This window comes from Crocodylus porosus, unplaced genomic scaffold, assembly GCF_001723895.1.
Source record: "Crocodylus porosus isolate Cpor-Errol unplaced genomic scaffold, CroPor_comp1, whole genome shotgun sequence".
NCBI classification, from domain to species: Eukaryota; Metazoa; Chordata; order Crocodylia; family Crocodylidae; genus Crocodylus; species Crocodylus porosus.
In genome coordinates this window covers 11,442,110-11,458,665 of record NW_017728925.1, presented here as the reverse complement: position 1 = coordinate 11,458,665, position 16,556 = coordinate 11,442,110, and the positions used below count along the sequence as shown (strand labels likewise).

Sequence of the window (16,556 nt, the reverse complement as noted above, 5' to 3'; positions counted from 1 at the left end):
CAGGCCCTGGGGCACGTACCTTGCACAGTCAGGACCGCCTGGGCGACGGAGGTTCCCAGGAGGTTGCGAGCAACACACTCGTACTGCCCCGCGTCAGCCTCCTCCACGGCACTGAGCAGCAGTGTGGAGTTGGGCAGGACCTGGACGCGGTGGTTCTCCAGCAAGGGCTCCCCATCCCGGGTCCACTCCACCATAGGGGTTGGCTCCCCAGCCGCCTGGCAGTGCAGCAGCACCCTCTCGCCCACACTCGCCACCGCATCCTGAGGTTCGGCACTGAACACGGGGGGGCCTAGAGCAGAAGACACACGGTCACAGCAGCCCCCAGCAGGTGGCAATGGCCACGTGTTCTCAGTGGGGGTTAGGCCACAATGGCACTTCTGTGACCAGCTGCAGACAGCCCCAAAATGCAGGGCTGTCTGGACTGGGGGGTGTTGAGCAGATCCACCCGTAACCCATTTTTGGGAGCTTTTCATTAGACACTGGGGTCTGCATCCCAGGCAGACCCAGACACAGGCATGGGCAAACTGGGTGGCTACCCGGGGCCTGGACAGAAAATGAAAAAAAAGATACAATTGCAAAAAAAGTGTTAATATTGTGCATATACAGGACTGGCAATGTTATCAATTGAGAACAAACTGCAGGCATCGATACCACAGATGCAATAACAACTTTTGCAACAAAAACATCATCATCTCTGGCAAAGGGGAGCCCCAGTACTAAAAGTTTGCCTGGGGCCACCAGGACTCTAGGTATGGCACTGCCCCCAGGATCCAACTTTGACTCACCCGAAACTCCTACCTATTCCCAATAGATGTTTGATCCTGGTGGCCAGGGGCATTTCAGAGATGACGCCTTTCTCCCCAGCTGATGGCTGTGGAGCAGCACAACATCACTGGCACTTTTGCTTGCTGACAACAAGCCGACTATCTCCCCAACAAAGAGACACTGCCCACCTGAGGCTGGCCCGATACGTGCTGGGTGGGAAAGCATTTAGCATGAGACCAAAATCCCAGCCCTGCCCCAGGAGAGGCAAAGCAGGCAGACACTCACTCTGCAGGGCGAGGGTAACCACCTTCTCCACGGCGCCCACTTCGTTCTCCGCCACGCACGTGTAGTGCCCCGCATCGTCGCTCTGGGCGGGGAGCAGGGGAAAAGCAGGTGCATTAAAATAGCTGTCTACACCCTGCCCAAGACAGGCCATACCAGTGACTCCCCACCTTTTTGGATGTACAACAGCGACCACCATGGTCCTGACATACAACAGTCCTTCCGGCCAAGGTGGAGCATATCTAGGTGGGATCTCGAGAGTTTAGATTATGGATGGTACGCGATGGTTTGGATAGGACTATACCTGCCTCAGACAGGGAGCTGGACTAGATGTGACCTCTGAAGGGTCCCTCCAGCCTGACACCTCTATTATTCTCTATGATTTGATGAGCTGTGGTTTCCCTCCAGGCTGTCCCTTGAGTTAGGAAAGCAATGTGCCATCTTGATCTTTGCCACAAGCCCTTTGGCATAGAGAAGGGGGATGCTCCAAGCAGGGATACAGGGTCATGAATGCCTTTCATCTCTATCAGGACACCCAGCAGCAAAGGGAACGTCAGCCCCTAGGAAACAGAGGTCCGAGCCCCTGCTGAAGGAGTCGGTGCCAGCCAGGAGGTAAGAGACTCAGTCGCATGTTAATTCGTGGGTGAAGAGAGCTGAGACCCCTGCCTGCCTTCCTGGCCAAGAGAGATCTCTGCAGCCCAAGCTAAGCCTGCTTGCTGCAATCATATGGTCTCCTCAGCTATGTAGGATGATGCGGGGTTGCTCTGATGCTGTCTCCAGGCAAGTCCAACCACAGGGACAGAGGGAAGGATCTTACCACTGGATCTTACTACTGCCCTTCTCTCGCAGATCCCCATCCTCCTCCCCAAGCTCTCATCCCCATCACCAAAGCACCGAGCCTGGGCTGCCACTCACCACCGTCCCGTAGATGGCCAGGGAACCGTTCTGGAGCTGCCGCAGGTGATGGCTGCCCTGCACGGGGATCCCGTTCTTGTCCCAGTGGATGACAGGGGCAGGGTCGCCGTAGGCTTCGCAGTCCAGGAGGGCATTGGCCCCCAGGGGCTCCACCTGGTAGGCACTGACCTCCCCTTGCAGGACAGGAGCCTCTGGGGAAGGAGAAGGGGTTAGAGGCTAGCAGTCTGTCCAGGCTTCAAGCAGGGCTGTGATGAGCCAGAGCCGAGGGTGGCTGCAAGGGACCCAAGAGCACCGAAGGCCCAGGAGCAAGACTCCTTATCTGAGCGCCCAGCGCCTGGCACGGCTTGGGCTGCACCTTCCCACCTACCAGGACCTGCGCTAAAGGAAGGCAAACTGGGGTGACCCAGAGGCCTGCCTGGCACTGCCTGCTTGCTCCCGGGATGGCCGAGGGACACTTCTCCCTGCCTGAAGCACCTTTCACATAGACAAAGCTGACGGCCTTGATGCTGCCGGCGCTGCTCTCAGCAGTGCAGATGTAGGTGCCGCTGTCCTCCTTGGTGACACTGTCTCTCTGCAAGGTGCTCCGGCCACTCCGCTCCGAGATGCCACCTGCCAAGGCAAAGCCACACAGCTGGGCTTGGGATGTGGCTCTGCAGCTAGGACGCATGCTCTCGGAGCTGGGCCTCCTGCCGTCACACCCATCTCAGCCACTGGGCCCGAGTGGTCATGCAGAGGGAGCCCCAGCTGACACCCCAAGTCCTGCCCTCTCTTCTGCTGCCCAGGGAGGCAGGCCAGGATCCCGCCTTCATCACGCTGGACCCCGCCATGTCACGGCAGCGCTGCCAGATTAAAGGATTTCCTGCGTCTTCCAGAGCTTCTCCTAGTTTCAGCTCTGTGCAGCCGAGGGGGATGCAGCAGGCCTGCCCCAGCCCTCTCCCAGGGTCCTGCCACTGGACTAAGCAAACCACTGACATCCCAGTGACACGGGGAAACTGAGGCACGGAGAAGTGTCATGCACCCAAGAATCAGTGTCACCACCAGGGACAGAACCCAGAAGTCCTGCCCCCAGCCCCGCACGGCAGCACAGAGCCAGGCACAGCCATCTTGATCTCACAGCTCAGAGGATCATAGAAAATTAGGGTTGGCAGGGACCCCAGGAGGTCACATCTAGTCCAACCCCCTGCAAGGCAGGGCCAGCCCCAACTACATCATCCCAGCCAGGGCTTTGTCTAGCCAGGTCTTAAAAACCTCCAAGGATGGCGAATCCACCACCTCATCTGCTCTCCTCTCCCCTTGCACTCATCCTCTGGCTTCTTCCATGCTCCGTCTTCCCTGCCCCAGCCCATCCATGCCCCTGTGCCCCCCACGCACTCGTGACAGGCTGGCTGTACATGGTCCAGGTGATGCGGGGCACCGGGTTCCCCTTAGCGCCACAGACGAGCTCCAGTCCCTCGCCCACGCTCAGTGCCAGGTCCCCCGGCAGCTCGGTGAAGGCAGGGGGCACGAGGACAGTCAGGCGGAGCTGGCGGGCAGCTCTCCCGGCTGAGTTTTCTGCGGTGCAGGTGTATGTCCCAGCATCCCCGGCCTGTGGGGTGAAAAGGTCCCAGGAGCAAATGAGGGGGCAGCCTGTGGGTAGACTCTGTGCCCCACAGGCTGACAGCCTGGAGGGCACAGCTCCCCTGCCAACTGCTACCGCTGTATCAGGGGGCACAACACAGCCATGCCCTGCTGAGCTGCCCCTCTCTTACCCGTTGGGCAGAGATGGATGAGCTCAGTATCAAAAATTTAAGGTCCCCTGGGTAGGCCCTGCTCTGTGAATGCCCCAATACATCCCTCCAGCCCCGACCTGCCCCGCAGGGTGCCCACGAGGGCTTAGCTAATCCCAAATCCATCAGCTGCTGCTCTTTAAAGCTGCCAGTGCTAAGCACCCCCAGGCTCTCTCCTCTGCCACCTGCGGTTCTCCCAGGCTCAGCAGGCGCACAAGGGGCAGCAAGGCCCATCTCCGGCCATTAGTTCTCACCACCCACCGCGGCTCAGAGCCCCGCAGACAGATGCACGCCAGAAATGTAAAGCAGATCAAGCCCCGGTCGCACGACATGGGAGGCTCACCTGGGCATCCTTGACGATCAACTCCCCCGATTGCAGGAAGGTGAACTTCCCACTGTCCCCTCGCACCACGGCCCCGTCTTTTGACCAGGTGATCCTGGGCTCGGGGATCCCCCGCGTGGCACAGGGCAGGAGGACTTGCAAGCCTTCAGGGACAGACAGCTCCGCCGGGCCAGCCTCAACCACTGGGGGCACTGGGGTGGGAAAGAAGGAGATGCAGGAGCAGGAGGGGAAGGAGCCAGACCTCGGTTGGTCACAGGTCCACCCCCCCCACAACACTGACCTTCCCAGCTTGGTTATGGGGGGTCAGCTAGGGGCAGCAGAAACAAACCACGAGCCTGACATGACCCAGATCCCTCTGAACGAGAAGGCAGGAGCTGCCAGCTGCCCCCATGGTAAAATGCAGGTGCTGATCCCTGCTCCACGGCAGCTCTGCAGCATTGCCGGCTGCCCCTCGACCGCTCCAGCATCCTCCCCCACAGTCCCAGCACTGCCATGGCTCTGATACCCATCTGCCAGCTCCTCTGCACACCTCCAACCACACACGTGTGCTCTGTGCATCATTTGTAGGGAAAGAGAGCCACGACCAAGTTCTCAGGCTTGGAAAGCAGCAGCTTGGCAAGGTAGTGGCCACAACCCCTGCTCCTCCCTTCAGCTAGGGAGCATTGTGCCCTGGATGCCATAAGGAGAGCGATGGGCTTATCTCGCTGCTGGCTCCTAGGGTCACCGGTTGGATTGCTCCCCTACCTTGCACGATCAGCCGGGTCTTCCCCAGTGCTGTGCCCGAGGGGTTCTGTGCCATGCACAGGTAATTCCCAGCATCCTCCACAGTGGCACGTACCAAATGGAGGTGCCCACTGGGGAGCACCCTGAAACCGGCTCCTGCTGGGGGGAAACAAAAAGGCTCAGAGACAGAAAAAAATCAAAAGCAAAGGCAGAAAAACCAAACTGCCACTGCCCAAGAGCTTCACCCACTGGCAAAAGGGGCTGCAGGCTGCGGCTACTTCACCCAGGGGTGAAATGCAGTCTCTTCTGGGAAGGCATGAAGAAACCGCTTTCACAGCAGTTAGTGTGGGGGAGGCAGGATGTCCCGACTCAAGATGGATTCTGGCCACAATGCCGGGGTTAAAAGCATCTTCACTCTTGCAACGTGTGGCCGAGGGAGATTTCATGACTGTGCACCATTGCAAGAGCCAGCAGCCTTAAATGAGGGTGTCACAGCAAGAGACCAGGCCACCAAGGGGTCATCCTGGAGACAGGAGTCACCCAGGACAAGCTGGGGGGCTTTGGAAAGGCTGCAGGGAGCTTATATCACTCAATTTGCTGCCATACCCATCAGCGCCCTTAGCATGTGCACTGATCTCTGGGAGCAGCCTTAGTCCCTCCCGGGGCGTTGCAGCACTGGGCAGTTACAGCAAAGCCCTCCCAAGGCCCTGGCTCACCTGCAGGGATGTTGATCCCTTCCTTCTGCCACGTGATCACTGGGCGAGGCAGCCCAGATGCCTCGCAGGGCAAGACCACACCAGAATTGAGCACCACCTGCATCAGGCGGGGCAGGGGCTTTACCACTGGGGGCTCTGCAACCAAAAGAGACACTCACAGCCAGGTCCTTCTCCCCTTGGCCATGACAGGACACCAGGGGCATCACCCGCATGGAGCATGGCCTGGCTCCTGCCACACCTTACACAGCCCCACTGGGCAGTTCCCCGGCTACTGCTGAAGAACAAGCCAGCTTATTCTCCTGCCCTGAAGTCACCCCTGCTAGGTGGGGTGCTCTACTGCAGGCCAGGAGCCAGGGCTCCTCCATCGTCCATGTCTCTCTGGGGCTGGTGCCCTCATCCTCCTCCCCCAGCCCGCCATGCCCCTAGGTACCTTGCACCGCAAGCAGGACGTGCTTGTGTGCCATGCCAGCAGCATTTCTTGCCGTGCAGGTATAGCGCCCAGCATGAACGGGCATTGCCTGGTTGATCTCCAAAGCCCCTGGGAACACAGGAACAGCCGGTCACCAAAGGGGCAGCAGGGGACAGAGTGACTGGCTCCTTAGCTAGGAACCATGCTGCCCTCCCTCTCCACGGGCACATGCATGTGCCCAGACATCCATGTTACCCGTGGGCAAGACGCGGTAGCTGCTGCCTCGGTTTCCCAGCTGGGCCCCATCTTTGCTCCAGGACACAGCCGGTGCCGGCACCCCGGTGGTGTAGCAGGTCAGAATGGCTGGGGACATCTTGATGGCCGTGAAGTCTGTCCGGTCATCAGCGATCGTGGGAGGGACTGAAAGCGACAGGCACAAGCCCAGCTGAGCAACGATGTGCCATGAAAAGCCAACGTGGGACCAGCCCCCTCTGCACTGATTTGCAACCCCCAGGCAGGCATCCTGGATTACACAGCGCCTCCATTATGCCCTGATGCCACTGCCGAGGTTGGGGCTTCGGGGACAGGAGGGGCTGGAGCATGATCCCAGGGTGATGGGAGGGGGAGGCTGACTGCCAGAGCCGACCCTGCGGGGTACAGGGCCTGGGGCAAATCAGCCTGGTACCCCTGTGAAAGCAGAGATGAGCTGAGCTGCCAGGAGGCACTGTGGCCACTCTACCTGGCTCCACGGGCCCCCCCCAAGTGCGGGGCCTGAGGCGGTTGCCCCAATTCGCCGTACGCTAGGGACGACCCTGCCGAATGCATTCCCCAGAGCTACTCACCCTGCACCGAGACGCTGAAGAGCCTGCGATCCTCTCCCACCGGGTTTGTCACGACACACTCAAACTGCGCCGTGTCCCGGAGGCTGGGGCTGGCGATCAGCAGAGACCCCGAGGACAGCAACCTGGGACAGACGGCGGGAGAGGAGGGGGAGTCACTGGCAGAGCTCGACCCCGAACTGCAGAGCTTGGCCTGGGGCTTGACCTCAGGGGCCTCTTCCTGCCCTGCCCCAAATACAAAGCCAACAGAGCTGGGGGCCTGCTCCGCGGTGCGAGGGAGCCAGGCTCTGATGGCAGAAGGATGACGTCAGGTGCACAAAACAGTGGCAGAACCACCATGGGAAACAGACTGCCTTTGCAAAGGAAATGAGCACAGCACCAGGCTTTCCCTGCCCGGCCCCGCCTGCCCAGCCCACGGCCGGGGCAGCCTGGTACCTGTAAGGGCTCTGAGGAAGGTTCAAGTTCAAAGGCTGGCCGTTCCTCCTCCAGGTCACTTGGGGCTCAGGGAATCCAGTAGCTTCACAGGCAAGGGAGGCTTGGCGGTGAGCTGTGAGCGTGAGGTTGGAGGGCCCCGGAGCAATGGCAGGAGGGACTGCAGGGAAGCAGAGACGGGCGCCATAGATTCAGCCACCCAGCGCAGGCCATGGGGCTGACGGGAGGGGAGTTTGAGGGAGCATCACTCAAAAAATGGGAGTGAACTCAGGCCGGGCCAGCCTAGCAGCACACAGACTAGAGGCAATGTGAGCAAATGCGAGGAGGTATGGGAACACGAGTAGCTGTTCCCCAGAGCAGGACGCAACCGAGGTCAGTGCGTCTGGCTGCATTTGACCGTAGCAGGCTGGGCCGTGGGGGTCATGCGGCGTTCCCCAGTCAGTCCCCTTCCTCCCAGCCCTCCACTTACCCAAGACTTTGAAGTCCAGGCCCCGTCGGTCAGACCCAGAAGGGCTGGACGCTACACAGAGGTAATAACCCGAGTCCCAGGATTGAACTGGGTCTATTCTTAGGGAGCCATCTGGCAGGATTTCCAGCCTGAGAAGAGGGAGGGAGAGCCCTGTCAGGGCACTGGGGGACCGAACGCTTCACCGACTGACCATGGCAGATTTAAACCCGAGAAGGGGGGCAAGGAGGGCACTTGGCCCTGAAGCAGACACTAACGCGGGTCTCCTTCGGAGCTCTCTGCCTCACAGAGAGGGGTCGGACCCCGGGAGCCAGGGGCTGCTCACAACACAGCCACTGCCCACGGGGGATGCCCCTCAGTGCCCCTCGCTGGGAAACAGCAGTGGGGCTAGGCTCTATCCCCATCCATTTACAAGGGGCCTGGCAACTCAAACAGCTGAACTGCAAGGCAGCACAAAGCAGAGGGCAAGTGGCTGCCTTCACGCAGCAGGTTCAACCGGGGGGGCAGCAGTTCTCGTACCTCGGGCTGCCATCCGGCGGCAGGAGCAGGCCATCCTTCCTCCACGTCACCTGGGGCCGGGGCCACCCCTCCGCCTGGCAAGGCAGCACAGCTGACCGGTTGTCCGACGCACTGACCGTCAAAGGGCCTGGCTTTATCACGGGGGGGACTGCAACATCATCGCAGGGTAGGACACAAAGGAAGAGCAAGAGGAGGGAGCACAAGGCATTGAGGTGGGGCTCTCACGACGATGCCCAAGACCAAGCCCTGGGCACCCTCTTTCCAGGGTGAGCATCGAGCGCGCGCGCGTTCCCACTAGCTGGGTGTAACTTCCAGCACGGAGGGAAGGAAGAAGCATAAAACGAAAGAGGGAATATCTGAGGCACTGAGCTCAACCCCTCCGGCCAGCTTGGCAAGCTCTCATAGCTGTACTCTAACCCTGCCCAGCCCTACCACCCACTTGCCCTTTGGGGTTCCCGCTCATGAACACAACCCCATAACATGGGGCATCCCACTGAGCTCAGAGAGGGGCGCCACATAGTCCAAGGCTACGTCAGTACTGCCAACCCCCTGCACGGTAAGGAGATGCCAAGCCCAGCTCTCGTGCTTGCTGCCCTTAAAGGCAGCCCAGTTCCCTCGGCTCCTGTGAGCGGTGGTGACTGTCACCAGCTGTAAGCCGGAGCCCAGGCACTGCCGGTGCTCTGCTCACCGTGGATCTCCACCTGGAAGCGCAGGCTGGTTGTCCCCAGATCACTGCTCCAGGTGCAGCTATACTCGCCCCCATCGGGCACTGCCACAGCCTCAATCTGGAGGAAGCGCCCCTCGGCCAGGAACTGCATGCGGGCATCCTCCTAGCAGCACCCAGAGATGCTCCATCAGCAGCACGCCAAGGGCTGTCATTGGCATGGCTGGGATTACCCGGCCAGACGCTACACCCTGATGCCGGATGAGGACTGGGATGTCCTGGACATGTTGCCGAGACCCCAGCACCTTGCTCCAGCTCCCTCAACGCACAGAGCCCAATGTGGTCCATGCAACAGCAGGCTGACCTCTGCCCAGACTGCCACAGCCACGCACCTGGAGCAAGGATCCTTCTCGGTGCCATTTGATACGGGGAGGAGGGCTGGCATCTGCAGGGCATTCCAGGATGAGCCGCCCATTAGCCAGTGCCGTCAGGGAGCGCGTCTCGCCCACGAAGGGAGGTGGTGCTGCTGGAACAGGCCAAGGGGTCAGGAACGGGCTGAAGGCAAATCCTGCCCAGGAGGAACTTGGAGCGCCAGGAAGCAGGTGCCCCCATGGCATGGGCGTCCCCATGTGCCAGCCAGGAAATGCCACAGCCCTCCACCACTGCTCTGGGCATGGGGCAGCCAGCAGGGTGAGCCAAACTGCCTGGTGCCACTAGACACCCATGCAGCTCTGCTGGGCATCCAAGCCCCTTCTGCCAGGGGTAGGAAGGCATTTGCAAGAGCAGCCTAGCTCCACGGCTGCCCCCTGCCTCAGCTACGGGCCTGTACCTATTCACAGTACCTTGGATCTTGACCTGGAAGCTCCTGCTGTCCTCGCCTGCGGGACTCACCGCCAGGCAGGTGTACAAGCCAGCATCATCTGCCTGAGAAAGGCCGGGAGGGAGGGGAAGCTAGGGTGAAAACCAAGGCAGGGAAGGAGGGAGACGCGAGGAAGAAGACGAGGAGCCCCCACCTGCACGCTGTCTACACGGAGGGCACTCCCATTCCCAGGCACAAAGCCGGACCTCGCGAGGGGCCGACCGTCTTTCTCCCAGGTGAGGCTGGGCACCGGGACCCCGGCCGCCGTGCATGCCAGTTCTAACGGGTCGCCCACAGCGGCAGTCACTTCGGTGGGCTGGGCCGAATCCTGGATCCGCGGAGGCTCTGTAAGGCACACGAGGGCTGGTGACATGCCCAGTCCTCTGCAGGAGAGGCTGGGGATGTCGGGCATCTGCCATGAGAAACGCCTCAGGGAAGAGTTGTGCCGTCATATTCATCCTTGTGGCTATCCCCAGCCCCACCTGGGCCCCCGCTCATGCCCGCACTGACCAGAGCAGCCTCTTCACCATCCCCTTCCTCCAGTCTATTCACCCAAATCAGCCATGCCAAGGGCCCTCAGCCCACCCTCTCCCTGTTTTCCCCGGGGAAAGCCAGAGCACGCACCCATGACAGAGAGGTGGAAGTGTCTGCTGGCCTCGCCGGCCTCGTTCACGGCAACGCACGAGTACACGCCTGAGTCCTTCGGCTGTACCGCCTCCAGCGACAGCTGCGTGCCCTGGCTGCTGGGGACCAGGTTGCTTTGCCAGCTCAAGGGCTCGCCGTCCTTCAGCCAGGACAGGGTGGGGAACGGCGAGCCCCTGGCTTCACAGGTGAAGGTCACCGCCGTGCCCTGGGTTGCCGTCAGGTCCTCGCTGCTCTCGGAGGGCTCCAGGGCTGGGGGAACTGGGGGGACCAGAAGCAACCAGAGTCTGTTCCTGGGGGTGGGGAAGGCTTTGCCCGGTGTCCACACAAACAGGGGATCTCCTCCCAGATAAGCTGCCTGCTGCCCACTACTGCCGTGTGCCTGCAGGCTGGAAAGTCCAGTAGGACGGACCCAGCCACAGCAGGTCTCTGGAGCCGGGCAGCGTCCAAGGGCTCGCTAGCTTATGCGGTGGCTGGTCTGGCCGGGGACCTGCATCCGAATGGCCTGCTCAGGGCGGCACGTTGCTCTGCACAGGGGACCAACAGTCCCCATACAACCGCCAGCACACCACCCCTGGCAGGCCGCTCCTGCCACGCACCCTTCCTCTCCTACGCCCTCTGAATAGGAGCAGACAGAGCCCTGCTGCTCCATCCAGCTTTCCTGTCATGGCCCAGCCAGAGAGAAGTCAGGCTGGAAAGGATCTTCATTGTCCAGGTGATGGCGGGTCCCCCACATGAAGCATTTCCCCTCCCGCAGCCAAGACCCCACCTTCCCTATCCTCTGATTTGCAGCCACCCTACTCCTCCCTCCCCACATCTTTCTTCCATCTCCTGCCCTTTTCTTCCGTGCAACCCCTCCCCCTCCATTTCCCCAGTCCCCCTCCACCCTCTTTCTGGTTGGCAAACCACTCCCTTGGTGTTTTGGTCCATCTTGGCCCCTTCCCAGCTCTGCTCTCCCCAGTTGCAGGGTCAGGTCCCTTCATACCCTGTATCTGGAGGGCGAAGCTCTGCTCGGCTACCCCCGCCGGACTGGAGGCAACGCAGGTGTAGATTCCCCCATCCGAGACCTGCACCTGGGAGACCCTGTCCCCACACAGGGAGGCTGGGATCAATTCACAACACAGCCCCAGGCCTGGCAAAGCCACTCCCATGTAACATGGCAGGCAATGGCTTCTGCCAAGCACAGAGCCCCAGCTGGGCTTAGTGCTGGGTGCTCAGCACCTCTGCAGATTAGGCCCCTGGGAGTTTACAACTCCACCAACTCCGGAATAGGTCAGCGAGAGCCAGGCAGGCACAACTGGCATGAAGCTGAGCTGGGGGAAAACTTCATATAGAGACTTGAGAAGCTGAGCTATGCCTGCGGAAGGTGCCTTGGGCCTCTGCATTCTCACCTGAGGGCTCGCCCTGCGGACAGCAGGCTCACCCGGTGGGACAGCGGGAGGGGCAGGCCATCCTTCAGCCAGCTGATCTGCAAGGGAGGGGAGCCCCTGGCCGGGCACTCCATGGTAACCAGCCCCAGGAGGATGCTGCTCAGGACCGTGGAGTCATTGGTGCCTCTCTCGATGGAAGGGGGCACTGTGGGGGCGGGAAGGAGACATTTTTCACGTGGATACACAGACCTCCCCTCTCCAGCCCCTGAGCCCCCAGCTGGGAGGTAGCAGAGGGAACGAGGGTCCTGGGCAGGGGTGGGGGCTTCTGCCACAAAGCCAGAAGTTGGAATTTCATGGCCTGATACACACTTGCTCCCTCCCCCTACCAGCACCATGGGGATGCATCACTCACCCAGGACAGTCAGTGTGTGGAGTTTGGTGTCCTCGCCAGCACTGCTCTGAGCCAGGCAGGTGTATGCCCCTGAGTCAGAGGCCTGCAAGCCCTCCAGGAGCAGGGAGCTCCCATCAGGAGACAGCCTGTACACAGGCAGATGGGAGGCTCAGTGAGTCGAGGTATCCCCCATGACCCACCCACACAAAGGCAGTCAACCTGGGCTTCTCTGCATCTAATGCACAAGCCCCCTAGAGCTAAAGGAGCCCCAGCAGCAGGCTTCAGCCTGGCTGGAGCTGGCCACTGGAGTGGCACGTGCATCAGTGCCCAGCCAGGCCCCACCTGCCCCATCACCGGGCCTACCACAGGCGAGGGGCATCATGCAGCTCCAGCGGCCTCCCATCCTTCAGCCACATGATCTCCGGCTCTGGCTGTCCCTTCGCCTCACAGTCCAGTCTCACCCCTCGGCCCTCCGGGACACTGTGCTCGCTGGGGACACCTGCCCCCAGGATTCTTGGCGCCACTGGATGGAGCAAAGAATGCGACTGGAGAGGTGCAAACTTACCAGCTCTCTTTGCAACCTCCCACATGCTGAGGAGGCCAAGACCACTGACCCCACACTGCCCTGATGCCTACGGAGCAACCCATGCATCCACCCAGCCCTGCCAGACCAACCTTGCACGGACACAATAAAATCTTTGCGTGCCTCCGCATCCAGACTCTGCGCCAGGCAGGTGTAACGGCCCTCGTGGAACAGCTGCAGGGAGCTGATCTGGAGCTGTCCCCCTCGGGACACCATGCCCCACTCGGCACTGCTCTCTGAAGTGGGAAGACAACCCCGTCAGGCCTTGAACTCAAAGCACTGCCCCTGGGGAATAAATCACCCAGTCCAAAAGCATCCAGAAGAGCCAGCAGAAACCCTAGCAAGGCCAGGGCAAACCTAAGCAGGGCCAGGTCATATGAACGGTGCCTGCATTCATATTATACAAGGCATGTCTACACATGCATTTAAGCACACTGAAATTTAATGTGCATTAGCTTAATGCGTATTAAGAGGCTTTAGGCAGGCTTCTACATGTGCAGGCATGAAAGTCCATTAACACTACAGGTGGACTGACTTGGGACTAAAATTAGTCCCAAGTCAGTCCACATACACAGCATTAATGCACTTTAACGTGTCTACATGTGCATGTATGTGCTTTAACTATTTGCTCCTAAAGTCAATACCTGCATTTGTAGGTATCAAATTTAGGTGCAAATAGCCTATAGTCACCATTTCTAATAAGCATTAACTTAGGTGAATATGCATTAAAGCATCACGTGTAGACGTGCACACAGGGACTTGTATCTTTCTGAGACTGACATCCTGTCACAGACCTCAGAGCACTTCACAGGAAGAACTCACCCACTATGAGTCTGGAAACTACAACATCCCCAGTTTGGAAATGAGGACACTAAGGCACAGTGCAGTTCAAAGACTGGCTCAAGGTTAGAGCCGGAGCTGATGCCACAGCTGGGAAGCACGTGCCACCCCCTGCCCTTGAGAAGACCTTGCTGCACGCACTGTGTTTAAGACCCATCCTTCCCACCACACCCACCAGGCACTGTTCCCATACCAAGCGGGGACCCGTCCTTCAACCAGGTGATGGCCGGAGGGGGCACGCCGACTGCATTGCAGGTTAGGATGAGGAGGTTTCCTGCAGCACTGTCAATGGTCTCCTGCTGCGGGTTCTCAATGCTCGGGGGAACTGGGAGCAAAACAGAAAGCCCAGGGAGTCGATACCATGGGGGCTGCTGGTCACCAGGCACCGCTGGGGTGTGCCCAGGCTCCCATTCACACAGCACAAGCACTAACAGCTCACACACAGAAACTCATATAGGGCCCCCTTGGCTTTACACCCCAAGCTGGGATTATTGCGTGGGTGGGGAAACCGAGGCACAGTGGTGGAGGTGACTGCTCCAGTGCCACATACAGCAACAGAGCCAGGAATCCACCCATCAGTGCAGAGCTTAGGTGGACAATGCCCAATGCTTTCTCTATCCTTCCCGTTGCTGACAAGCTCTGGGGACAAGTTAACTCCCTCTGCTTGGGCTGGAGGGACTAGAGACAGGCCTGATGCACGATGCAGCTACTGTCCTGTCGGCCACCACAAATCTGCGCTTGACCTCCATCCCAACCTGCCTCCCCTTTGCGGCCCGTGCCAGCCCTCAGCCAGGACGGGAGGGAGCAGGCCCTCCCTCTGAGGCCTTACCTTGGATGGCAAGCACAAAGGCCTGCTCTGCCTCTCCAGCCACATTGGTGGCCTTGCAGCTGTACAGCCCTTTATCTGACACCTGGGGGAGGAGGCAGTGGTCGGCATCTTGCACGTGGAGCCCAGCTGAGAGGAAAGGGCTCCCTAGGCGCAGCCGGCCTTACCTGGGCATTCTCTATCTCCAGCCTTTGCCCCTTCTGCAGGGCCCGAGCACCATTCCCAAGGCCCAGCTGGTGCCCATTCTTGTACCAGGTGACCACAGGCTCCGGCTGAGCATCGGTCTCGCATTGCAGAACTGCAGTCTCTCCAACACGCACCACCACGACATCCTGCAGGCCTTCGGGGGGCTGCCTGATGGTGGGAGGCACTTGGAAAGGGACACACAGACAAGAGGAGCTGGTACTGCTGGCAGGTGAGGAACGACGCTTCCTACAGAAGGAATCAGCCTTTCCATGGGGTCAGTCAGAGCTCCCTGGAAGTCATCCACACCCACAGAAAATGCGGATACCAAACCCTTCATGGAAACACACGTGTCCCTGAATAGCACCTTCTCCATCACCTGCACGAGCTCTTCCAGTGTATAAAGCATGCAAACAAAAGCTATGGTGGGAGGAGAAACACAGAGCCAGTTTCCAGAAGGCTTCCAGGTGCATCCACCCATGTGCAAGTTGTGCACTTATCCCATTGCAGGGTGGTGCAAGCAGGGACACCAACGCAGGCCCTATGACATTCTTCTCCATAGGGATATGTCAAAGACACATGGAGCATCACTCATAGAGCATAGCGCTGAAACAGACATGCCAGCACTGAGGTCACCTCCCAAAGGACCCTGCTTCTACACTAGCAACTAGGTGTAGCTCTTTGTGTACAGCCTCAGTAATTAGAAAATACCCCATCAAGCTGATCCCATCCCTTCCTATAGCTTTGATCTCCACCTTCCCAGAGAGGGCACTTCAGAACCTGGAAACACCATTGGTATCGACTCATGAACAGAGAAATTTCTCTCCCAGGGGAGAACCAACACTGAAACTGCTACTGGCCCACCCCACGTTGTACTGTGAGCCGACGCGTCTGCAAGGAGGCAGGCTGGAGACTGAAGATCCATACCTGACACTAGGGACTCTGGTTTCTACACTGTACGTTTGGCTCTTCTGGTCGGACCAGAGGCTGGAAAGCTGAGGGGAAGAGGCTGGCTGATGGTGCACCAGGCAGCCAGGGTCCGGAGGCTGGGAACGCCTTGCTTACCATGAACGCGGAGAAGAAACTGCTTCTCATCTCTGCCAGCAGCATTCAGTGCCACACACATGTACTCCCCTGCGCTGGACATCTGGGCTCGGGGGATCTGTAGGATCTGAGAACCTGGAAAAAGGAAAAGCTAGCAGAGAGGGGCTCACTGACTGTCTCTTCCTGTCACTAGGTCCTGAGGTTTGTGTTTGGCCACATCCACCCAGCAGCCCATTCTCCACACAGCACTGGATTCATAATAAAAATTTCCTTTATGCAGCACTCAAGGGGGGATCCCAGTGACAGAGCCCTTGCAGGCCAGAGCCCAGAGGCTGCCTACAAATAAGTGCCTAAGGAAGCAGTGGCTTATTCTTCCAAGTGTACAGTGATAGGAGAACCTCCTCCACTGCTGGTTGGTATAGGTCTCTCCCCACTTGGTGAGTTTGGGGCCGAGATGCCCAAAGGAGCCTTAGGGATTCAGACACTCTGGAAAATCCCAGCCTGAAGCTCTTCACATGCTGCATCAGATACCAGGGCAGTTAAATATGTTAAGAAATGCAGCCTGCGCCTGAGCAGCAGCAGCCTGCCCTACCCTGCCCTGTTGGAAAGGGCTTTGCCTTACGAACCAGTCTGGGCTCTCACCTGCCCAGCTTTACACACCTGGGATGATGGAGACCTCCTCGCTGGGCAGCAGGGCATGACCGTCCTTGTACCAGGTGATCTCAGGGGCAGGATGCGACTGGACGTCACAAATGAGGGAGACGCTGCTATCGATGATCGTGCTGATGCTTTCTGGATTGGCTCCCACTATCCTTGGCGGGACTGAGCCCCCCAAGACCAAAGGGAAAATGTAACAGAGTATTTAAAATGTCCCTCCCTGCATATCAAGGCAAGGATGAACCAATGGCTATAAACAACCTCACTGGGTGCAGCGAGAGATTGGATGGTCGCATGGATTAATTATTGAAGGACTGGCAGG

The 16,556-nt window shown here is 59.3% G+C and overlaps 1 protein-coding gene across 1 annotated transcript in view; it reads right to left on the bottom strand.

The window, feature by feature from the left end:
* Window positions 1–16,556, bottom strand: part of HMCN2 (hemicentin 2) — a 90,204-nt gene that overhangs the window by 10,177 nt on the left and 63,471 nt on the right. Inside the window, exons 60-88 of the mRNA XM_019541112.1 lie at window positions 16,238–16,399; window positions 15,599–15,712; window positions 14,518–14,720; window positions 14,354–14,435; window positions 13,718–13,849; window positions 12,777–12,920; window positions 12,465–12,624; window positions 12,123–12,247; window positions 11,732–11,915; window positions 11,326–11,423; window positions 10,323–10,601; window positions 9,853–10,043; window positions 9,682–9,763; window positions 9,232–9,362; window positions 8,864–9,005; window positions 8,176–8,323; window positions 7,660–7,787; window positions 7,194–7,350; window positions 6,762–6,883; window positions 6,175–6,339; window positions 5,941–6,048; window positions 5,511–5,645; window positions 4,816–4,950; window positions 4,072–4,262; window positions 3,334–3,547; window positions 2,437–2,571; window positions 1,963–2,153; window positions 1,051–1,132; window positions 20–289 (exon numbers count right to left, since the gene is read on the bottom strand). Coding sequence (XP_019396657.1) covers window positions 20–289; window positions 1,051–1,132; window positions 1,963–2,153; window positions 2,437–2,571; window positions 3,334–3,547; window positions 4,072–4,262; window positions 4,816–4,950; window positions 5,511–5,645; window positions 5,941–6,048; window positions 6,175–6,339; window positions 6,762–6,883; window positions 7,194–7,350; window positions 7,660–7,787; window positions 8,176–8,323; window positions 8,864–9,005; window positions 9,232–9,362; window positions 9,682–9,763; window positions 9,853–10,043; window positions 10,323–10,601; window positions 11,326–11,423; window positions 11,732–11,915; window positions 12,123–12,247; window positions 12,465–12,624; window positions 12,777–12,920; window positions 13,718–13,849; window positions 14,354–14,435; window positions 14,518–14,720; window positions 15,599–15,712; window positions 16,238–16,399 — 4,410 coding nt within the window. The remainder of the gene's footprint in view (window positions 1–19; window positions 290–1,050; window positions 1,133–1,962; window positions 2,154–2,436; window positions 2,572–3,333; window positions 3,548–4,071; window positions 4,263–4,815; window positions 4,951–5,510; window positions 5,646–5,940; window positions 6,049–6,174; window positions 6,340–6,761; window positions 6,884–7,193; window positions 7,351–7,659; window positions 7,788–8,175; window positions 8,324–8,863; window positions 9,006–9,231; window positions 9,363–9,681; window positions 9,764–9,852; window positions 10,044–10,322; window positions 10,602–11,325; window positions 11,424–11,731; window positions 11,916–12,122; window positions 12,248–12,464; window positions 12,625–12,776; window positions 12,921–13,717; window positions 13,850–14,353; window positions 14,436–14,517; window positions 14,721–15,598; window positions 15,713–16,237; window positions 16,400–16,556) is intronic.